Genomic DNA, 23,205 nt, shown 5'->3' on the forward strand with positions numbered 1-23,205 from the left:
AGGTGTGAATGAGTATATACACCAACAACATGAAAGAAACTAACAATCTATTTTACACAGTTATAAATAATAAGTACTCTAATAGTAAATGCATGTTCTTTTCTCATTTCAAATAAAATAAGGGCTGCATTCAAAAATAGAATAATGTGCATCCTAACATAAAGTGGATCAATAATATTGGGCTCTTAGATTGTTCCTGTTTCAGTTCAGATTTGAGTGGGTATGTTTGCTCCAAAGATTTGTGCTTTGTCTGTAGGTCTCAGAGCATATGAGACAAACTGGTTTAGAACTGCCTGTGGAAGTATTTGCTCCGTTTTATGTGCATAACTACTTTTCTCTTTTTTTCTCTGACTTGTGTCACACCTCCTCTCTGGCATGTTGGAGTCAGTCATCAGATCCCTGAAGCACTGCCCTGCCCCTGTACAGAGCAGAGCTGCTTGCTGATTGCTGGTTTATTCAAAGTTTATTAATATTAAACGTAGTACATGTCAAATGTGTCACACGTATCACAAATTGCACCAAATTGGACACTGCACTCCCTTGAGTCCCCAGCCATATACCCACCAAGTGTGGAGTCAATCGGATGAACGGTTCAAGAGATACATGAAAGACATACATACATACATACATACATACATACATACATACATACATACACAGATTCCTTCCTTTAGTAGATAGATAGATGAGAAACAAAGTAATACAGACTATATGAAAGGCCAAAGCAAATTTCTTATGGACATTATTGAAGGTGCAAAAGGGAATTTTAAAAAATGGCAAAATATTAAATTAATCAGTAGACAAAACAAACAGAACAATAAAATATTAGAACTCAAAATGAATAATGTGGGCTATTAGTGAAAAATAAATCATCCTTGCTACCAATCACAATATTTTTTCTTAAATTCTGTCCATGAGATAACCCAGCTTTTTACTCCATCTAGTGTTACCTATAGTCCTCCTAATCATGCACAGCCTATTTTTTAAAATAGAGGAAATAACAAATCAGAAGTGGCTGACACTATCGGTGCACTGAAAAGCTCTTAAGCTAAGGATAAACAGTTTTGATTAAAAAAAATAAACAAAAAAACAAACAAACCAAAAAAAACAAAAACAAAACACTCTCATTCCATCATTGTAACATCCTGGAATATATAATATATTGTGCTTTGAGAACTTTTTAACTTTAATTGTAAATATGCTTGTTTTATGTATAAGGCTTTGCATGGGCTTGCCCCACCTACTTTAAATGAATTCATTGAACAGAGGGCTGACAGTGGCTATAGCACCAGCGGAGGGGACTGTGTTGTGCCACATAGGTGGACCACATGTGGACAAACTATACTGTCAGTAAAGGGAAGTACATTTTGGAATGGCCGACCACTTGCAATAAGCGGTGATCTACATATCACACCTTTAAGACTCATCTCAAACAATGGCTCAAGGCGATTGCTACTGTTTCTGTTTTTTGTTACCTGCCAAGGGACTACAGATGTAAATTAGCATTCTTGCTAACTCCGGAACGTTTACATTGTGTATTCTATACTGTTGCTCATTAATGAGCTCTGTCCATATCAAAGAAAGAAAGAAAGAAAGAAAGAAAGAAAGAAAGAAAGAAAGAATTGTATCTTGTGCACACGCATTAGCATTTTGAGCACTCGATACATAGTAAAATGTGGCCTGGATTTTTTTTTCTCCTCTGCTCTTAAGATTTTATATACAGTATTTGATACTAAAAAAGTCAAAACTCATTTTTTTAACCAGGAAAATTTCAGCAAAATAGTTTGGTTTTGGATATAAATAGTTTGACTGAACCAGTAAATATTGAACTGTGATATTATTGAACATACTAGATGTTTGTATGGTAATTCCTCAATATATTTTAAGTTAAGTTTGTCATTTATCTTTCTCAACTCAAGGCTCAACTGGAACATGAGTGCTGAGGTTACTTTAGCTTCAAAGAAGTCTCAGTACGATGTATGCTGAAATAGTGTTGGTGCTTGAATGTTTAATTAGCCATGTACCCGAGGGTTCCCCCAGCGCTAACACTCCAGTGACTGGTTGTCTCATCTGAAGTAGCCACTGGCCTTTAATTTGAACTTTTTCATAGGTGTAGGATTTCAGTTTTTCAGTTGTTTCAGGCAAACATTTTCAGACCAAATTTTTGAAGACCAAATAAATTAAATTGCTCACAACTTCAAACTAAGGCTGTAACTAACGATTATTTTCTTGATTAATCAATTAATTGCTTTCAGTCTATAAAATGTCAAAAAGTAGGAAAAAACACCCATTATAGTGTCATTTGAAGAAGCCCAAGATAGCTGCAGCAATCACACAATAAAGAGTGAGAAGAACAAGGTGTGATTGCTGCAAATTTCCTCTTTTTGTCACTATTCTCCCACTGCATCTCAACAGGGAAACACTGTCTGAGGGAATTTGATACTAAAAAGTTATAAATGTGGCAGATATCCACTTGATATGACTAACTCAGACTGCTGAAGCCTCATATAAGCTTCAGATAAACTTTTAAATGCATTTTTGCACAAAATGACTCTGTGGACGCACTGTGGATTTTGCCCCCCATCACTTACATTGAAAAAACATTTGAAGGGGATCTTTTAATAGCCAGTATGAACAGGAGGAATGATTACAGCCAGGAAAACCCCTCTTTCAGTGTTCATATGGGCACCTGACTGTTGTTTTAAGACAAACTTGAAAAATTGTGAACCTCCCCTTTAAGTAAAGGATCTGGATAATTCTCCTACCACTGACATATGGAGGGGTATACTCCACGCACTTGCTATAATCAATTAGATAAGTCAAAAATATGATTAAAAGCCTAATTTAATGCCATCATATCTGCAGTGGGTGTGCAACAAAGACTGATGGATGCAGTGTCAACGGGGACAATAGGTTACCAGTGAAGCTGCAGTACCGATGTACGTCACAAGGTGGCAGGCGCGACTTCAAACTCTCATTGGCCATCACTGTTTACGCCAACCAATGCGAGCCGTCTGCATCCGCCCCGTTGCTTCCGGGTGTCTTCAATGAAGAGATCCTTTTACATTTGATGCTTTTTGTGTTTTGTAAGGAAACCTACAAGCTACTAACCCCATTAAACGTTGAGAATGAACAGAATATTCGGACGCGGGAAGCCCAAAGCGCCTCCTCCGAACCTGTCGGACTGCATAGGCAATGTGAGTTGTTGTTTATGTCTTTAGATGTGACCTAACGGTACCGTCAAGACAGCTAGCATGGTCACAAAGGAGGAGACAAGCCAGTAAACCGTGCCTAGCGAGTAAACAAGCCATATTTAACCAGCACCTTTTACTGCTGTACAACACAAAACGACTCTTCTTGTACTTTAATCCTGGTTGGACAACGAAAGACTGATATATTTGATAATTAGAGATAGGCTTCTCACACACATATACACATACACAAGCAGTTTAGGACACCTCAGCAGTGTGTTTAATCTGCCAGGATGCTGGAAATCTTTCTGACACCTCTCACTGATGTCCTCCTCACTCAGGTGGATGCGAGGGCAGAGTCCATAGACAAGAAGATTGGCAGACTAGACGCTGAACTTCTGAAGTACAAGGATCAGATGAAAAAGATGAGAGATGGGCCCTCCAAGGTAGGACTCAGCATGTCAACGATAAGTCTTATACATGGTTACAAGATAATTTTGCAAACATTGCAAATATGACTTGTATTTATTATTTTCTAAATGCAGAACATGGTGAAACAGAAGGCGATGAGAGTCCTGAAGCAGAAGAGGATGTGAGTCCGTCACTTTTGGTTTGATTTTTAACACAGATATGACAACTAGAGCGTGGCTGATATCAGCGCTTCAAAAGTCTTAAAAAGCACTAACACACTTTCCTACATATTCACCAAGAAAACTAACAAGAGCACACAGATTTAAACCAGCGTAAAACATGGACATGCAAAATAAACTGTAATTATAAGCATATAAAACAAGGTGTTATGCATAAAGTTGAAGCATGACACAGTATAAAAACACTAAAATATCTAGGCTGCAAATATTAACCAATATATATATATATATTGTTATTGGACACTGAAATACTGACTATTATTGGCCTCAAATCTACAGTATCAGTTGAGCTCTAATTTGAATTGAGCTTTGAAAACCATTGTGTGCATAATACAGATGTTTCAAAACCAACTGTATTATTTTTCACACAGGTATGAAGGTCAAAGGGAGCAGCTGGCTCAGCAGTCTTTTAACATGGAGCAGGCAAACTACACAATCCAGACACTAAAGGACACCAAAACAACAGTAAGGACATGATGTGATTGTCCACTCTGAGCAAAGATGAAGATTAGAAGAGGTTGAGACAAAGTCAGTCAGTTAAACATGTGCCCAGATGGACACCTGACTTAATCACTGCAGATGGAGTCCTCTTACTTTTAACTTGTAACTAAACATACTTTCTATAATTTACTTTCTTTTCAGGTGGAGGCCATGAAGATTGGTGCAAAGGAAATGAAAAGGGCTTACAAGGACGTCAAACTTGACCAGATTGATGTATGTTTGTTATATATACACAACTATACTGTTTCTGTTATCACTCAGCAATTATTCATTGATTGTTTAGGCTACAATGGGCATCAGTACTAAACAGGGCCATGTATTCTCTCTGTGTCTATTTTCTTTGTCCTTGGTTCTTCAGTGTTGCTTCAGTCAAATGTAATTTAAAGCCTCTTTCAGACATGCACCACTCTACGTTAATCTCATGGCAATTTAACATGTTGGTCTCACGTCTGAATAAACACCCTGCTCATTTTTATGTAAAAGTCACAACGGCAGTCTTACTAGTAACATTTCCATATCATGTTCAACACAGCACAAGTCTGAAGTGAATGTTGTCAGATTAATGTAAAGGCTGCAGCAGCACAAGTCAAACAAGCAGAAATACACATCTTGTTTCGCCTTCTAACATCACTGTTAATAAGTTAATATCTTAATCGTCATCTCTTATGTACAAAATTGGTTTAATGAACAAGGAAACACTGTGAAAGAGCCATTCTTAGGTTGATCTTAGCAACCTACAGTAAAAGATCTGATGAGAAAATTGTCCTCCACTGTTGGCTAAATGAGTATTTGTACAGAATGGTTAAAAACTTCTAACATGGATAGATAGAAACAGGTGAATTTGCATCTTACATGACAGTTTAATGTCAGTAGTGAGTAAATACCAGGCACTGAGAGTGATCACATATATTTGAACCTTCAGGATTTACAGGACCAACTGGAGGACATGATGGAAGACGCCAACGAGGTACAAGAGGCCCTGAGCCGCAGCTACGGCACACCAGAGATAGACGAGGAAGATCTTGAAGCAGGTAAACCTGACATATTTCTTTTTGCATTTAGTTTCTGGGCAGACACCTTCATCTGTAGAGCAGCCTAAAATAAAGAGGACTCAGCACTTGGAAAAACGACAAAGATGACTCACAGAACATCATGTATATCATGGTTTTATGTTGATGGAGTTTATCATCAAGCATTAAACCTCAAATAGTGAATGAACTGGCAAATAGTGTATCAGATCAATGACAAATCCATCCATATAACATCTGTTTATCTGTAACTTTCTGTGATGCGGTGGTGGCTTTTTATTGGTCTGGTGATAAAGTTTCTTTACCAGTAATTGTTGACCGATTGAACCAAATACCTGGTAATTACAACGCAGACTCTCATGATGAATTACATGATGGATACACAAGTTGAGTCTCCCAAATTTGGGCAAAAGTAGGCTGCAATTCCTGCCTTTCGAAACGGAGTAAACGTTTGTCATTTCTTACACATTTGGAGGATCCTGCCCCTAAATTTGGGACACAACTTGTGTGACCATAGCTACTTGAAGTTAAGATGGATAAACCAGCAAAGACGACTTTTCTCTACCATTATATAAAAAAAAACATTGTGCCTGACAAACAGCTACTAATACTTTGCAAAGTATTTGGATTTTTTTGAACAATAACAACAAAAAGAACAAGAATGCAACAGTGAAAACAATAATGTTGCTACCGCTACAAGTGACGAGAAAAGTTTATATTAAAAGTCATGTGCAAACATAAATTACAGTATAAGAAAGATAAATAATAGTCATTAATAATCAGACAAATCGCACAATCAAAATATCGCAATGCAGAACAATTAGTTGTTAGAGAGCCTGTTAGTCTCTCTGTTGTAATAACTTAAATGTTGACAGTACTGCAGTAAGTTACAGATAAACAAATATGGATGACAGTGCTGACAGTATGACTGTGGTTTCAGAGCTGGACGCTCTGGGTGATGAGCTGCTGCTGGATGATGACAGCTCCTATCTGGATGAAGCCTCAGCTGCCCCGTCGATTCCTGAGGGAATCCCCAGTGACAGCAAGACAAACAAGGTAACAGTCTACAGAGCACAGTGGAGATCTCTTTAGATTTAGCCTCTCAGTTATGATGATTTAATGCTTTTCTTTGTCGTACATGATTGTAAACTGAATATATTTGAGTTTTGGACTTTTGTTTAGACATTTTAAGACATAACTGGAAAATTAAAACAGGCATTTTCACAATTATCTGATGATTAAAAGAGAAGCAATTAAGAAAATAAATAAAATATTATATGAAAGTCAACATAAAGACACTGGAAAACTCACCCAAGGTTCATGCATACATGCCGTGGTGAGAAGCTCCAACATCTGAGAATTAATGCCCGTTATCCCTTTCACAACGTCCATGGATGTTTCTTATTGAGTTTGACTTCTTCTCAACTTCAGGATTTGGGAGTGTGTGTTATCTTGGCTTATTCAACTTTATATGTTAGTCTTAGCTGCGTTTCCATGTAAGAATACTCTGATAAACCAGTAACAAGCTGTTGACTGATGGATAACCAATCTCAAACAAGTTTCAGGACTTGAACTATTTTCATACCCATATTATTGCCATTACCGCTGACAGCGATGAAAAGTGTGTTTTCATTATTAGTAACATTAGTAAATATAGTTATTTTTTTCTTGACAACCTTCTTTTGCTTTCAGGACGGTGTTTTGGTGGATGAGTTCGGCCTGCCGCAGATTCCTGCCACATAAACAAGGAATGGATGAACCGACTGCGCTTCAACTAAAAACACTTTTATATGTAGAGTAACATTTATACATGCAAAACCATTTGACCTGAGAACACTACAATTTTGAAGTTGTCCCGGTGTTGGGTTGTGTATTGTTACTACTACCGTGCTAGCATGTGGCCTTGTAACATACTGAACCTTTTCTAAAACATCATTCCCCTTCTTTTCACCCCATCGTCCTCCTGTCTTACTCTTGTCAGTCTCGTTCATCACCAGTATTACCGAATGTTAATTTATTTTAATTTATTACTAGTTTTATGTGTTAGTGTGCAGTCATTACCATCTTTGTTTGAATTCTCAAACTCAGCCTGATCAATATGTCTGCAGGTTATTTGAAAAATGCAAATAAAATGGTGCGTTTGAATTTAATCTTGAATTACTGATTTATTGACTACTGTAACACACTTCTTTTTTCTTTGTGGGTTTTTATTTCTTCCTTTTAGTTGCTGTTTTTGATTCTTTGCCCTTTAGTGGTTTATTCATGGTAACTTAGAGCTGTTGTGGCTCAGACTTCACTCACAGACCTTGATGTTTATGCTGCTGGCAAAGACAATGAAGAATCATGCTTATTTTTTAGGAGATTACATGAGGTGTGTTGCTATGAACCTTTTATGGTTAATGATTTTCTCTTAGAGATGCTAGTAGCATGGCAATCAGTCGGTCTGTCCACAATTTTGGTCTATACTAAAATTTCTCTACTATCATTCTATACTATACTATGCTTGTGTTGTATCAGCTCTCAGATGTACATCGCTTTGGATAAAAGTGACTGCTAAACGAAATTGTAAGATTGTACTATTGCCATGGAATTTTTTTTTATGGGCATTCATGATCCCTAGAGGATGAATCCTAATGACTTTGGTGATTCTCAGACTTACCGAGCGCCTCCTAGAAGGTTTGAGTGAAACATCTCCGCAATTATTGGATCGATTGGCATGAAATGTTGTACAGACATTCATGTTCCCCTCAATAAGAATTGTAATCACTTTGCAATGACCCAACTTTTCATCTAGCACCGTCATCAGTTCAAAACTGCAATTTGTCCAATAATTTGTTTTATGAACAAGTTTTTGTAGAGCTAATAATATTCCCCTCAGCCTCAAGTGTACTTTGTGCTCATTAGCAAATGTTAGCACACTAGCACGCTAACTACGATGGTGAACATGGTAGGCATTAGCTGCTAAACATCAGCACGCAAACTGTGTCTTGTCGACTTTTTTACCTGACTGTAAAATTATAAAAATACATGACGAGTACCACTTCAGTATTTTTAAGAACATATTAACTACAATTCATGTCATACAATAACTAGTACGACTTCTTCAATGTTTTCACTTCAACTATTTTATTCTGGACAGGAGTCACAAAACTGAGTTCAGGATGTTGTGTCTGGCTTTGGTGTCACACTGCCGGCACGAGTGGCTCCCACATTTTGCTTCTCTGATTCAAGAATGTGCGACTCATCTGTTATCTCGCTGCAGGCCTGAAACATCTCAATCAAGCAGCCCAGCGACAGCCTCTCCTGCACAGATTTTGGTGATGGTTGTTTTTCTAACGACAAGAGAAGATAAAACTTTATTCATCAAATAATAATTTACAAGTTAAACTATATACAAGGTCAATGTAGAGTAGGATAAAGAAGTATGATACACGTTGGATAACAACCTTCAGGCTCGGGGCTTGGTTTTACAGTGAATAGGGAGAAGACGGAGTTGACTGAATGAGACTTTTCTTTGACGGGCTTGCTGTCTGTATTTTCTTCTCCAACCCAATTGTTGTACAGAGTTTTCATTGGTTCCTGCTCTTTAGCCTTCAGGTCAGAGGTCAGGCGTTTGGGGCTAGCTGCGTCTTCCACTCTTGGCTGATTTTCCACAGTGGTCAAATTGTGCATGGGACTTGTAAGCCACAGCTGCTCCTCTACCCGCATCACCCTTTTCCACTCAAGCCTCTCTTTCCTCAGTCGCTCTTGTTCCTGCCTTATCTTCTCCTCAAGTTTTTCTTTCTGTATCCTCTGACTCTCTATTGCTTTTTCCCTCTCCTCTTTTTCCCTCTTGCACCTCTCTGCGATCTCCTGAGCAATTCTTTCTCTGCGCCCCTTCTCCACAGCTCTCAGCTCGATGTACGTACGTCTTCTGACCTCTTTATGTCTCTCCTCTGGGGTCAGTTTCATCAGGGTTTTCACAATCTCCATTTCAGTCAGGAGGGAACTGAGCTGTTTTGCAGCCATCTTTTCTTTTGTCTTGTTACGCGCTTTCTCTACGCGTACAAATACGTTTACTTGGGCAGCTTTAACTTATGAATCCAGACAGGAGAGTTTTGTATGACTTGTGATATGATGAAATTCTTATGACCCAACAATGAACATTATAACACGTGTTCTAAGAGAGTGTCAGCAGAGTTCCATTCAAGGCAATAAATACTGTTTATACTTCAGCCACATGTAAAAACACATTGTACAGTTAAATACTTTGCTAGTGGCTTGAACTTGGATTTGTGACTTTGGATCATCTTTTATAACGTCATCCATCATGATCTCTTCTCTGATTAATTGTTCACTACTCTTAGCAGCAGGTGGTCCGCAGGTGTCTTGTAAAGGGTTATAAAGCATTCAGTTAATCTAAATTAACAGGAATTATTGAAAGACTTTTTTTAAATGAATGAATAAATCCATAAATAAATAGATGACATTATGAGGTATATATTGAATTCATTGATATAAATTGTTTTTTTTAATCTATTTTGTCAAGTTTTTAGATATAATTTTATTTTAATCAATTTTATCATTATTATAGTTTCTATTTTATTTTCATATTTTTTATTTCTCATGCACATTAAACTCATATTGTTGTACTGTTTACTGTCTACATTTGTTCTGTCTTATTATCAGCTTGTCAGTCCTCTGTGAAGCACTAACCTGTATGAAAGGTGCTGTTTAAAGTTTGATTGATGGTTTGATTGAAAAGATGAATTAAATTAAAATAATTTACAAGTGAATATATTAATCTGTCAATTAATGATAAACAAATTAAAAAGGGGTTTATGAAAAAAACAACATGAAAACTTAAACATAAAAATAGATCAATCAATACTCATAAATAATGGAAATTTAATATCAATTTTGAAATCCAGTTTTAATAGAGAATTAAATAAATGAATTAAAATGAATTAACAATACAGGTTTTAATCAGGAAACTGGAGGGGCAATTCTTTTTTCCTTTTGCTTTTCCTGTGGCTTTTCTTTTACCATTTACTTATTGTTTATCGTTTAATACTGCCTGATGGCTGTAAGTGTATACAGTAAACACATATTTATGTCCATACCTTTCAACAGGCTGGACTCCCTTAAGTTTTCTATTCTCGTCGCCATTTAAACTAGGCTTTGTGTGAAACCTTTTCACCACCAAGCACTATTCTCATGGAGGTTTTTGTACACAACTTTCTCTTTGAAAGTTTTATTAAGGATTTTTTAAATTTGCCAATTGTGATTTGAATTCAAATGAGGTATTTGTGAGATACAAAAATAGCCAACTAAGAGATGCCTATCGATTAATTGATATCCACTATTTACAGTCGCAAGAAGCTCCTGTCTATCATACGTACAAGATGTCTGGAGTGATGCAGATTTTAGGGGAAGAATCATTTGAAGAAATCAAGTTTTCGTTTTAAAAGTCCGACTCTGGTGGGACTCGAACCCACAACCTTTGAATCGCATCTCAAGTGCTTGACTAGAAGTCCAATGCGCTATCCATTGCGCCACAGAGCCAGATATACGTAACTAAAGTCACACACCAACAGTTGTTCAATCTACAGACATGATGTGTCGTCCAGTCTAACTTTGGAAACTTTTGCTGAGAAATATGTGAACGTGCCGCCACAGTTCGCTGTTTAAACAGTAAAGATGAATAAACGCTTTTTTTATGTTATTTATTTAAAACAGTGAATGTATGTTTATTTTTTATAATATCTCTATATATACTCTCTATATATTTTTGCATCACTGGTGTGATCAGTTTGTTTGGATATTTAGTTTGTACATACCGTGCTGTTAACCATTTTTTTCCTAGGATGGCAAAGTCATGACCCGCCCTACTCTGCCTCTGATTAGTCCCTGTTGCTTTCGTTGGCTGGATTGGTTAGGTTTAGGCATGAGGACTGAGATTGGTTAGGATTACGATAAGAATATCAGGGTAAGCCAATCAGAGGCAGAGTAGGGCGGGACATACCTTCACCCTCCTAGGAAAAGAAATCTCGTGCCGTTAATAAAAAGTTAAAGAAATAATAAAGTTTAAAAAAAAGGCAGAACTGTTTCCGCTGTGGTCCGGAAGTAGTTAGCATCCAGCAACAGTTAGCTGTGTGATTCATGTTGTGATTAAAGGACGCTAAAATACAGAATGTCAGAGCAGGCGATAACAGTGACAGTTGCATACGGTAATAATATTTTACATGATATTACAACAATTACCAGACTGTAGATAAATTACTAATCATCGACCATCGCTCGAATAGCTAACCAAACATTTGCTAATAACTCACTTCAATAGCTAAGCTAGCAATTTAGATTCGTTGAATATGTCTAACTTAGATACACTTTAAGATCCTAAATGTAATATTGTCTTCCAATAAATACATTAGACTCGCGTTTAATATCTTACTCTTACATCCAAACATTCATGTGACAGTTTCATATTTGTCACGAAAATGTGTTGCGTTTGGTATTTACAAATGGTTTGGTTGTAAAGTCATAAAATGGCACGATTAACGTTTAAATATATGTATTTTAAGTAAATGAATATTTTGTCAATAGGAATTATTGGTGGATTAATTCATACACAAGTTAAAATTTAATAAATCAAAGCTCATGATGAATTTCTTTCCAAGTTATAATTTGTTCATACAGCTGTGGTGTAGGGAAAAACTCCAAAACGTTTTACTAACTTAATACAGTCTAAACTAAGTTTTATTTGTATGTATATCATTTTGTCTTTATCTTGATTTTTATGGCTAAAAATGAGACCTTTCTAAACAAAGGACGTATTTCTGTAATATCAGAAAGTATGCTCCAATGCTTTATCATTTTAACATCATAAGGCCTGCCAGGTATCATTTACCTGAGCTGTAATGTTATACAGTAAATGACCTTCATCTTCATCCCCCTTAGTCCACTCTGTCATTTACTAACTTCGTTCAAATACATTCAGATCATAATCATCATTCTGGGCTGCAACTAATGATTATTTTCATTATCGATTAATCTGACGGTTATTTCCTCTATAATTCAATTAAGAATTGTGTTAATTAAATGTAAGAAAATAGTGAAAAACAACTGCTTGTCTTCTCTTGTCTTCTGTCGAATAAACGGCCCAAATCCAAAGATATTGAGCTTACCATCATATATGATACAGAAAAGTTTCAAAACTTCACATTTGAGAAACAACAACCAGTGAATATTTTATATTTTTACTTTTAAAAATGATATTCAGTTATCAAAATAGTTGCCGATTAATTTAGTGTCAATCGACTAATCCCTTAATTGACTAATTTTTGCAGCTCTAGTGAAGCTAGAGGGTGATAATGATTGATCTCAGTATTTAGATAGTAACAGCCATATATAGATGTGTTTGTGCTATTGTTTTTAATAGTCACATTTATATTTTTTCTCCCACTCCAGGATCTACTAAGCACAGCATCACAGTAACGGGCCAGGAAGATGGAAAGAGTCCAACTGTTAAAGACCTGTCAGATGCTCTCACTCAAGTTACTGGCGTTCCATCAGCCTCACAGAAACTCATCTTCAAAGGTAGACTATAGGTCTCTTTTGTCTATTACAGCCAAATAAGCGCCTGTTTCAGATTATATAGCCAGTTCTAACCTTGTTTTATTCTTCCTGGCACTCCAGGGAAATCACTCAAGGACATGGAGGAGAGTCTACCCAGCTATGGAATAAAAGATGGTTGCAAACTCATGATGATTGGAAAGCAGGTAAGGCTTTTTACATGTGTGATATCTCTGATGTGTGACTGTATATGCAATCAGATACTGACAATAATCTACAAACAGAACAGTCCCGAGGAGGAAGCTGAACTAAAGAAGCTGAAAGACATTGAGAAATCTGTGGAACAGATGGCCAAAAAGCTGGAAAAGGTGGACGGGGAGTTGACTGGACTCAAGAACGTAAGCATTCAGTTTTCCTGTATTGGTTTGTTCTGTTCTTAAATGTGTTTGTGTTAAAGATTTTGATCGTCACCCGTTTGCTCCCATTTTTTCAGGGCTTCCTGGCCAAAGATCTCCAGGCAGAAGCGCTGGGTAAACTAGACCACAGAGTTAAAATAGCAGCAGAGCAGTTCATGAAGATCCTGGAGCAGATAGATGCTCTGGTAATCTATTTTAGCTCAAGTGTTAATTTTTGTGGGCATGTTATGTTTTTTTATGTGTCACACACATCAAACACTGAACTGTCTTTCCTTCCTTCAACAGAGCATCCCAGAAAATTTTAATGACTGCAGAATGAAGAAAAAGGGACTTGTTAAGACAGTGCAGGTTAATCTATTTGTTGTTTTTTTTTGGTGGTACCTTAACATTCATGCTTTGATTGAAAATGAGAGAGAATATTGAAATGTGTTCTTTTTCTGTTAGCAGGATTTCCTGGCCCAGTGTGACAAGATCGAGGCGTGTATATCAGACCACTTATCAAAGATCCAGTCTAAAAACCTAGCCCTGGCAGAGTAAAGAAGTCTCCTACATATCATGTGCTACACATTGCTCTGTGAGCAACTGCAAAGTGTACAGAAAGCTTCAGGTGTGGAGCAGATCCTTGTCTATTTATTGTTGGCGTGATGTGTCCGAGAGAGCCCTCATCACAAAGAATCCTGTTAATCCTAGTTAACACTGACACTCGGTAAAACTGATGTGTGCTCTTATAGAGCATTAAGACTGATATGTGATGAGATGTTTTCTGAGATATCGACACTCTGTGAAAGGATCAGAGGTGCTTTGAATTGTGGCAAAACATCCCAGACTAGTGCTAAATAGAACTCCCACTGCCAAATGTTCATCAAATTACCTGTGATGACGAAAGTAAACTATTACTAAAATGACCCCAAAATCTCAAGAACTGTGTACACAAACATAGGAAAACATTTTTCATTGTGATGTTGCATCTGCGGAGTGTGCCATATGGCATTTAATACACACATGTGGCCGAACGTATGTGGACCCCTGAATTTTATACTTCTAAAACACACAGGACGTCTGTCAAGATCTTCCTCAAACTGGGAAAACCATTTCTTGATGGAGGTCACTTTTTGCATGGGAGCATGTTAAAAAAAAAGGTGCAGCGGGTTCTTCTATCACCAGTAGTTAAAATAAACAAGCTGTACATTGAAAATAAGGTCATTTACATAGTGTTTAAGCACATTAGTGTCAAATATCACTGTATACTAACAGGAACTACAGGGCCTACCTCAAATTAGAGCTGAAGCTATGAGGCCGTTAAAAGAAAAGTGATCTGCAAGTATTTTGATAATGGAATAATCCTTTAAATTAATTTGAACTTTTTAAGTAAAAATATAAAATGCCATCCTATTCCAGTTTCGCACTTGTGAGGATTTGCTGCTCTTGTCTAGTTTGACAGAAAACTGAATTCTTGGATTTTTAACTCGCATAATCAAATTGATTGCATCACCTTGAGCATTTTTTCAACATTGACATTTTATAGACCAAAGGATTAAATGAGCAGATAATTTAGTTACAGACCCACACCAGGACAAGACTGTCCACATACTTTTGGCCATATATTGTATGTTTTTATTATTCAGTCTACATTGAGAGTCTACACCTTTGTTTAATCCAGTGACTGATCCTGTGTATTCATGTATCTTTGAAACGTGTGTAAACTGTGGAACTGTAATTTACTTTGAGTCATCATCACCATGAAAAACACATTGTGTCTTTTTTTCCTTTTGTTTTAAAATAAATACTTTTGCTAAATGAACAGAGCGTTGATTATTCAATTGAACCTTAAAACTTTAATTTCCTACAAAATACAAATGATTCAGCAACACCAAACCAGTCACAGTAACACAAACCTTGTTCCAGTTTATTTCCAGCTTTATCCATGAGGGTCTTTTCATACATCTCTACTAGCTTATACAGACCCTTAGTGGTGTTATCACAGATGTGCAAATGAGCTTTGATAGTAGGGTTGGAGAAGGGATCCAGAGATATGGTCCAATAAGCAGCATAAACAAATAACCTTTTGTTGGCTATACCACAGTGAAGCTTTCTCATCATGAGCCAAATGACAGAGTGTAGCGATTTTAACTTTAGTGGAAACCCATTAAAGATACACATAAACTCGTAACCCTCGTCCAGTGATGCTTCTGTAACTAATCGTCCTTGTCCTTTGCGCCGTGCTTTAGGATGCGTGTGAATGCTACATAGTTAAAGTTGCCTTTCTTGTCAATGGGGGCCTCACGGAAGAGCTCGTCCACTTCTTCATCTGTAAACCTGTCACCCATCGTGGTGAGCAGCTCCCGCAGGTACTCCTCCTGGATCATACCTGTGGGGTGAAGACCTTTTTAATTCCGATCCAAGAGAGGTAACAGAAAGCATCACACGTAACAGATTGATGCTATTTTCATTCAAAGAAGTACACCAAGTTAATTTCAGAAACCTCACGTGGCTCATAAAGCGAGTCAGGTACCCATATGAACACTGAAAGAGGTTTTCCTCGTTGTAATCATCTCTGTTCCTACAGGCTATATCAAATGCACTTTCAATGTAAGTGATGCAGGCAAAAATGCACAGCGTGTCCACACAGCGTGTCATTTTGTGCAAAAAATGCATTTATCTGAAGCTAAAATGAGGCTTCAACAGTCTGAGTTAGTCATATCAAGTGGATATCTGCCACATTTACAGGCATCAAATTCCCTCTTCCTCTTTCCTCAGACAGTGTTTCCCTGTTGAGCTGTTGTGAAGTATAGTAACAATGAGAGGGACTTTGGCGCTAAGAAGACTAACATTGAAAGATATCTACTTTATTCAACTCATTCGGACTTCTGAAGCTTCATACTATCTTCCAATAAACTTTTATACACATTTTTTTTACATGGAAGGAGGCTTGTAGATTTTGTCCCCCATCACTTACATTGTGAGTGCATTAAGAAGGGATTTTCATAATGCACCTATTTCAATGTTCATTTGGGCACCTGACTGTTGTTTTAAGGCAGACTTGGAAGAATTGTGAGCCTTTCCTTTAACTCACCTGTTCCCTCCTCGTCAAAGCAGGCAAAAGCGTTACGGATCACATCTTCAGGATCTGTGCCGTTCAGCTTTTCTCCAAACATGGTCAGGAACATAGTAAAGTTGATCGGGCCTGGGGCTTCATTCATCATTGCCTCCAGGTACTCATCTGTGGGGTTCTTACCTGGGAAAAGAAAATGTCAGAGGATTTACTACTTTCAGCCTGATGCACATCCTCACAGCTTCTGTCAAGGTTTCATTTCTTATCTCTAATCTTTGTGACAGTTTTGCATGTCACACATTTACTTTTAAAGAAGCGATTTTTTGTGTTATGGCTACCCTTCTCTTACATAATATATATTATTAAGTCTACCTAATGAGGCCAGCATGTCATGAAGGTCTTCTTTGTCAATAAAACCATCCCTGTTTTGGTCGATCATGTTGAAGGCCTCCTTGAACTCCTGGATTTGAGACTGATCAAACATGGCAAACACATTGGAGGTGGCGCGCTGAGGACGCTTCTTGGTGTTCTTCCCCTTGGCCCTTTTGCTTGACATCTTGGCGGCTGATAGGTCCCCTCCTCCTGTAAGACAGATGATATGAAGCAAGCGTTGGACAATATGATCTAAAATCTATATCACAAGATAAGTGTTATGGTAAGTAATTATTTCATGACGTCTCCACAATCTTAAAGTGATCATGCTATAATTAATACATAAGTAGTATGTTTCAGTTTCAGAGAGAATGTATTCTTAAGTTTCTGCACTTTTTGTTCATGGAGAGCACACTATATAACGGTCCTTTGTTACATAAAACAGGAGAACATAACGATTTAAATAAATTATTTTACATGTGAAGAATGAGACAATATTTTTTGAATGGTGGTCTTTGAATAAATATGGTTCAAATGCTACAAAAATGTGTATCCGCTGCACAAACATGTTTTTAAAAAGTTGAAATATTTCCATTTTTGTATATTCTGGGTCACATCAGGGGAAGTTTTCTACAATTTCTGATTTTCTTACATCTCTAAACAAAGTGTTTACAGTGTTTTTACTGCTCTCAAATGTAGAAATGGGTCAAATTAGACCTGAACAATATATAATTGCTTATTCAGGCTATTTATTTATTAAAAACTGGGAGGAGAGAACATTTAGCTCGGCAACAGATTCACATTATTGGTCATTTGTTTTATTATAAATAATAAGCTATTTCATAATTTGTTTGATGAGATATTTAACTAATTAACTAATCAACTAATTAATTGGATAAGAGCAGAGCAGCTTTACAAATCGTGCAGTACTTTAGATGAAACATAAATATTGAGCTTTAAGCTAAAGTTAAGAAGAAATAGGAGCCATCCATTGTCATCCATGATATCCTGAATCAATACAACACCTTTAACTAACGCTATATCTTTACATTTCTATCATCTCTTTGCGTTTGCTTGCACAGTGCTGACCTACATAACTAGCTGACCATGCTAACTGCGAGCTAGCCGAGATTAGTTCACAAGCAGAACCATGATTAAATGACACAAAACAACAACGACAACACTCAGAGCCACACAGAGAGAAGAAATCCACCAAGTTAAATCACCCACCTTGAAAAGAACAAGTGTTATTGCCAAAAAAAAGCTGTGCACACAGCTACCTCAGCATCCACTGGATGATGAGGAGGAACCATCAATGTTTTATTTCCTCTGACCAAAACTGACCAATCAGAGCCGAGTTGGACGGAACCAACAGCCTGGAATATTCCATGTATTTTTTTTTTTAACAATAATAATTAATAGTTAAATAAAGATATTTCGGGGCACTGCTGAGAAATGCATTTTTTAGACTTACACAGCTACATTAATGCAGCTCTCAATTTCATCATTTGTTTACATTTGTTCAAACGACAAATGCTGTAGTTAATGTTTTTCACCACCAAGTGGCAGCAATTACTCAAAGAAAGAGCATTTAAATGGCGTTACATGGGTGGTGCTCCAGGGTTTATTGCGATTTCCAATAAAGATGTGTCTCATTGTAAATATTCGACTCTGGTGTAGACCAAATAATGAATTGTCTTGTCTTGTATTGGGCACATATGATATTTATATGACAACTCAGGCGGCATGTGACCGACCTTCAATGTTGAAATGTGGTTGAAATAATCAATTGTTGTAATGGTTGTAAAGAGATAAACAAAATACTAATAAATCAACGTTGAAATTTTAACAAGATCTGTATGTTCAGTCAACATAATGCCTTCAATAACATGCACAATCAATTTGAATAATATAAATAATGATAATTATTATTATATTTTATGATATTAATGTACATATATAATTATTATTATATAGGTCTATTATAATTATTATATATTATAATTGACTATAATTATATAAGAAATTCTCATATTTTTTAGACATATATATCTCGCATGAAAATATATAACATTATCAAGCCCATTTCCATTTTTCTATTCCATTTGTATACAGTCCCATAGGCGATATATAAATAAGTGATGAGGTAATCTCACATGTGTATCACCATGTGTAGCACCATCACACCATTTTATGGATCCTTGGTAAAAAGATGGAGAGAACAACAGTGATGATACCAGCTTAGCAATGTTGTTGCTAGATTTAGCTAGCAACTTTTCAGACTACCTGGCAACTTTTTTTTAAAAAAGCACTGAGCAGCAAATTTAATTAAAATCAAAATATATCATTTTAAAATAAAATGAAAACATTTATTTGGAACTTTTTTAGCAACCTTTGAAAAATGATTAAAATGCTAAAATGCATGTATTTTTCCTCTAGATGACACAAAAACAATTGTTTTTTCATTTGTATAACTGTTCATTTACCAGGCCGCCCTTCTTTCGCTGGCTGCCATAAACTGTAAAAAAAATTGTATCAACAGAAGACACAGTATGACAGTAGATGAGATCAAGACCCTGTTGTTGATAATGCATGACGTAGTCAACGGTATAGTTGTGAAACAATCAGTAAAGAGCTCAGTGGCACTTCTGTTTCATCATTTACATTCTTATCATGGCCTGTTTGAATGTTCTCAGTGAGATGGATATACATGGCTGGGACTTGATGAGGAAACCAAGCAACAGCTGCAGGAGAAAGCAAACAAAATGAAGTCTGCACTTGAGCCCCCAGACTTCATAAACTGACTGGTTATTGCCCCAGCCCAGGCTTGCACAAACATCAGTCTCCCGTCCCTTTACTTTCCTCTCATCTCATCCCAAGGTTGACGAAACATCAGGAGCTACAGTATGTGAAGCAGCTTTTCCTACTTCAACTTTCCATCATCCCCTCTACAAATATCATCTGCAACTCGTCAGAGCAGAGTATTTCTCAGAAAATGGAACTGGAAATTCCCTCTTAGACGGGGTAGGGGGTCTGATGGATACTCAAATGGATCTATTTGTTGCACTTATGACACTGAAGAGTTTCACATTTTAGTGCTCTATTGTGAGCTGAGTATTTGGTTCTGTGCAGTAGTAGATAAGTAGATATTTATGGTGCATAGTACTTTAGCGATGGAGCTCTTTGGAATTTTGAACAATAGCAACGCCAATATTTTCACAGCATTTCAAAGGCCCACACAGTCTCCATCCTCAAGAAGACAATCCTAACAATACACTGATTCAGTTGAACTGCAGGCACAAGTCCTTGGTACATGAGAAAAAATCTTACACTGCATCAGAGACTGGTGTCCTGGCCATTTTGTGGGCCATGTGGGACCTTGCAGGTGGGGCTGCGCATATTCAGTGGGCCGCATACCCTTGTAAGTGAACCCAGAAGCTAGAAACTTTTTTGGCGTATGCGCCAGGCAAGCAGTTCTTAGTGGACTGAATAGGCACCATTTTTGGTCTGGTATCCAGCTCTTATAATATATCCATGAAACAGACAAAAAAACAACTTTATTTCTTAGAATCAAAGGAAAAATAATTAAAACATTAACCTATACATATTATAACATTAACCTATAGTATCGTTGAGTTATCAAGGACAAACCTTAAGAAGTAATTGACAGTGAGGAAAATACTTCTGGGCAGCAGGTCATCCGGTCCACCCAGCAGACTGATGCTCACAGTGCCATATAGCACTGCAAAAGGGTTAATATTAAGGTGAATGAACGGCCCTGCACACTGAAAATGATGCTAAGGGGTACCCAGTAGGCTACATTAAGAAGTAATGTCAAGGGGTCCTGACCAAGTGTCCATATGTGACGAGTTGAGAGTGAGAATGTGTTGAAGGGTTTGGTTAGACCTGAATGTGAACATGTATTATTATGTAAATCAAGCTGTTTGAATTAGTTTTCCAGTACCTTAGTCCTAGATGTATCAAGATAACATGGAAAGTCAGCATTTTTATTCTGACAAACAAATTCTAAGTCTCTTTCTCCCCTACGGAGTCTCCCACTGGTTCTGCTAGAAACATTTCCGGTTAAGGCATCTTCTTTAACAGGATAAAGGGTTGGAAAATCATGCAGAATTAAAAAATACTTAAAGGGGCGCTAGGCGAAATATATAGACCAATAAACTGTGTCAAAAAATAATATAAATATTATAATGTGGCATTTGTCTTAACTACAGAGGCTCACAGTTTATGTGCCATTTCAGACTATAATAGATTATCTACTGTCCCGTTAATTGGATTGCTAAGGCAGGGAGTTCTGGCAAACCTGGACCATAACTTCACTCTATATGTCATCTAAACCTTAATAGTTAAAGGGCAAAAAATTCAATCCCTTAGCAATTTTGCTGAACTTTTAGACCTCACACATATTTAGACTTTGATGGCCTGTAGTAGTTTGTTCAGAGATTGGGTTACAATGTTCACTGCAGAGGGATGACATATCATTCAACCATCTGATAAAACACTTATTTACACACACATATAGTGCAAATCAGTGGTAGGTAAATAGCATCCTGTGGGCCAAATCGGGTCCTCCAACAAAAATATTTCGCCCTCTAAAAAAGCTGATGTTTTCCCTTTTATAGATGACCTCAGATCTTTTACATGACTCTTCATAAATCTTAAGTAGATAACATTGTTAAAATAAGGCTCATGTAAATCCCATCAGATTTGACCTTGTAAGATCTTATAAAGTTACCAGATGAATAATAAAGGTACATAACATAATTTGGTCTATCTGAGCAGAACAGATTTCTGTCAAAACAGCACTTTGCTTCAACCATAAATTAAGCAGCCCACTGTTTATTGTGGATAAGTTATCAATTACATTACTGTGAAGGAATTTTCATATATGTGTCATATATGAAACGTTCCTATTTTCATACATGTGCTCCTTAGACAAGCAGACAGTGAGGGACAGACAGCTGTCTTTTTCTCGGTCGAGCCGACCTGGCTTTATGATTGTTGCCATAGAAACAGCGCTAAAGTAAACAATCTTATAGCAATATTGTGACTAGGGACAAGGTCGCCTGGACGCTGCCTGAATAACTGAGAGTGGTTCAACTCTTTTCCTTCAGATTTGCTGTGGCATTTCGCTGGGTCTAGGAGGGAAGAGATATCTATAACAATCACTAGTCTTGTAGTGTAACACAGACGACATGTTCATGTTTATGAGTCGATTTTTGCCAAATGAGTATGAACATACTGCCGTCACTTACTTGAGCCCTCACATACTGATGGGAATTATTAAATCTGTCCTCATACAACCCTAATACTTTAAAATCGATTTATTTTTGAATGAATTGAAATGAACAGAACATATTAAAAACATATTAGGCTTTGTTTTTACCACGTCTATATGTAGGCCCCCCAGTTGTGCAGTACTGAAAAAACACTAGCCCATGGTTGAACCTAATTGCTGATCTCTGCTGTAAATAATGTGTGGTTGCATATTGCTGACTGTGCGGCTTTGTCTGTGGAGCAGAAGTGATGATTTGACAGTAATAATCATCAGTCTTCAGTGGGTAGAGGAGGTTAAACGAATTAAAGCAGTGATATGTTCAGATTCTGCTGCTGCAATATAAAGTCTAATCATGACAAACAGTTCGAGAGGATCTTTTCATAGGGGTTTATGTGATCTTATTAAATCTACAGCAACTAGAAACAGATGTTCATGTCTATTGGATACTGGCACATGATGGAATAGAGGGAAATGAGTTTGCAAATAAATTTGCTAAAAGTGCATTAATCAAAAATGATAATGATATTTTAGGAACTTGTTTTGGGAGATCAAAAGCAAAATCACTAATTCAGTACAGAATAAGGACATTGTGGCAGGAAATCTGAAATAACAACACTAAGGATGGAGATTATTACAAAATTCAAAAGTCTGTCAGAGTGAGAAATAATAGAGGTAAATGTAGGAAAGAAGATTTTATTTTTTCTAGGTTAAGATTGGGACATACAGGACTCAATGCTACTTTATACACCATGAAAAAGACAGGGTAGGATAAATGTGAGACTTGTGACTGCAGGGAAACTGTTGAATGTGTGCTGATAGGTTGTATGAAGTTCAGTGTAGAGAGAGAGAGAGAGAGAGAGAGAGAGAGAGAGAGAATGAAGGGTGGGGTGGTAGATATGGGAGGGGGGGGGGGGCTCAAAGGTCTGTTAGAGACAGGGGACAAACAATTACAGGTTCAAAGGGCTTTATTTAAATATTTAAATGAAACAGGTTTCATATCCAGAATATAACTTCTATATAAAGTCACTCTGGTGTAGCTTCAGAAAACAGTTCATGTTAACTCACTCAACAGGCAGCAGCTACAAGCTCTTCAGCTCTTTTCTACTAATTATCAAATTGCTCAACAGAAATGCCCACATTTCCCA

General features: G+C 37.0%; 4 protein-coding genes and 1 non-coding gene across 5 annotated transcripts; 2 read left to right on the forward strand and 3 right to left on the reverse strand.

Annotated features, from left to right (window-relative positions):
• The first annotated feature begins 3,004 nt into the window (after window positions 1-3,004).
• chmp5a (charged multivesicular body protein 5a) lies at window positions 3,005-7,520 on the forward strand. Its single transcript, XM_044369348.1, has 8 exons — window positions 3,005-3,197; window positions 3,533-3,637; window positions 3,737-3,783; window positions 4,213-4,306; window positions 4,484-4,555; window positions 5,265-5,373; window positions 6,311-6,426; window positions 7,063-7,520. Exons 1-8 carry the CDS (start codon window positions 3,129-3,131, stop codon window positions 7,111-7,113), a joined length of 663 nt encoding a protein of 220 aa, XP_044225283.1. The 5' UTR covers window positions 3,005-3,128; the 3' UTR covers window positions 7,114-7,520.
• A 952-nt stretch (window positions 7,521-8,472) lies between these two features.
• On the reverse strand, window positions 8,473-9,794 carry LOC122994216 (vicilin-like seed storage protein At2g18540). The gene is made up of 2 exons (XM_044368789.1): window positions 8,817-9,794; window positions 8,473-8,702 (listed from the first exon to the last, which is right to left on the reverse strand). Exons 1-2 carry the CDS (start codon window positions 9,376-9,378, stop codon window positions 8,527-8,529), a joined length of 738 nt encoding a protein of 245 aa, XP_044224724.1. The 5' UTR covers window positions 9,379-9,794; the 3' UTR covers window positions 8,473-8,526.
• Window positions 9,795-10,822: 1,028 nt separating this feature from the next.
• trnar-ucu lies at window positions 10,823-10,914 on the reverse strand. Its single transcript is given in 2 exon segments — window positions 10,823-10,858; window positions 10,878-10,914. It is a non-coding gene; the product is annotated as a tRNA-Arg (tRNA).
• Window positions 10,915-11,448: 534 nt separating this feature from the next.
• On the forward strand, window positions 11,449-15,141 carry bag1 (BCL2 associated athanogene 1). The gene is made up of 7 exons (XM_044368194.1): window positions 11,449-11,579; window positions 12,820-12,948; window positions 13,048-13,130; window positions 13,209-13,322; window positions 13,418-13,525; window positions 13,626-13,688; window positions 13,788-15,141. Exons 1-7 carry the CDS (start codon window positions 11,543-11,545, stop codon window positions 13,875-13,877), a joined length of 624 nt encoding a protein of 207 aa, XP_044224129.1. The 5' UTR covers window positions 11,449-11,542; the 3' UTR covers window positions 13,878-15,141.
• Window positions 15,142-15,219: 78 nt separating this feature from the next.
• On the reverse strand, window positions 15,220-18,111 carry myl12.2 (myosin, light chain 12, genome duplicate 2). The gene is made up of 4 exons (XM_044368196.1): window positions 17,995-18,111; window positions 16,765-16,974; window positions 16,414-16,575; window positions 15,220-15,708 (listed from the first exon to the last, which is right to left on the reverse strand). Exons 2-4 carry the CDS (start codon window positions 16,946-16,948, stop codon window positions 15,536-15,538), a joined length of 519 nt encoding a protein of 172 aa, XP_044224131.1. The 5' UTR covers window positions 16,949-16,974; window positions 17,995-18,111; the 3' UTR covers window positions 15,220-15,535.
• Window positions 18,112-23,205: the final 5,094 nt, after the last annotated feature.

The sequence above is a fragment of the Thunnus albacares genome, chromosome 12 (genome assembly GCF_914725855.1).
Source record: "Thunnus albacares chromosome 12, fThuAlb1.1, whole genome shotgun sequence".
Taxonomy (NCBI): Eukaryota; Metazoa; Chordata; class Actinopteri; order Scombriformes; family Scombridae; genus Thunnus; species Thunnus albacares.

Bases quoted from the DNA above. Each gene is read 5' to 3' on its own strand.
- LOC122994216 (XM_044368789.1), bottom strand. From the start codon at position 9,378: ATGGCTGCAAAACAGCTCAGTTCCCTCCTGACTGAAATGGAGATTGTG. The intron at 8,703-8,816 runs GTTGTTATCCAA...TCTTGTCGTTAG, and splicing joins ACCAAGCCCCGAGCCTGAAG to AAAAACAACCATCACCAAAA.
- myl12.2 (XM_044368196.1), bottom strand. From the start codon at position 16,948: ATGTCAAGCAAAAGGGCCAAGGGGAAGAACACCAAGAAGCGTCCTCAG. The intron at 16,576-16,764 runs GTAGACTTAATA...TTCTTTTCCCAG, and splicing joins TGACATGCTGGCCTCATTAG to GTAAGAACCCCACAGATGAG. The intron at 15,709-16,413 runs GTGAGTTAAAGG...TTCACCCCACAG, and splicing joins CTTTGACGAGGAGGGAACAG to GTATGATCCAGGAGGAGTAC.
- bag1 (XM_044368194.1), top strand. From the start codon at position 11,543: ATGTCAGAGCAGGCGATAACAGTGACAGTTGCATACG. The intron at 13,323-13,417 runs GTAAGCATTCAG...CCATTTTTTCAG, and splicing joins AGTTGACTGGACTCAAGAAC to GGCTTCCTGGCCAAAGATCT. The intron at 13,689-13,787 runs GTTAATCTATTT...TTCTGTTAGCAG, and splicing joins GACTTGTTAAGACAGTGCAG to GATTTCCTGGCCCAGTGTGA.
- chmp5a (XM_044369348.1), top strand. From the start codon at position 3,129: ATGAACAGAATATTCGGACGCGGGAAGCCCAAAGCGCCTCCTCCGAAC. The intron at 3,198-3,532 runs GTGAGTTGTTGT...CTCCTCACTCAG, and splicing joins TGTCGGACTGCATAGGCAAT to GTGGATGCGAGGGCAGAGTC. The intron at 4,556-5,264 runs GTATGTTTGTTA...TTGAACCTTCAG, and splicing joins TCAAACTTGACCAGATTGAT to GATTTACAGGACCAACTGGA.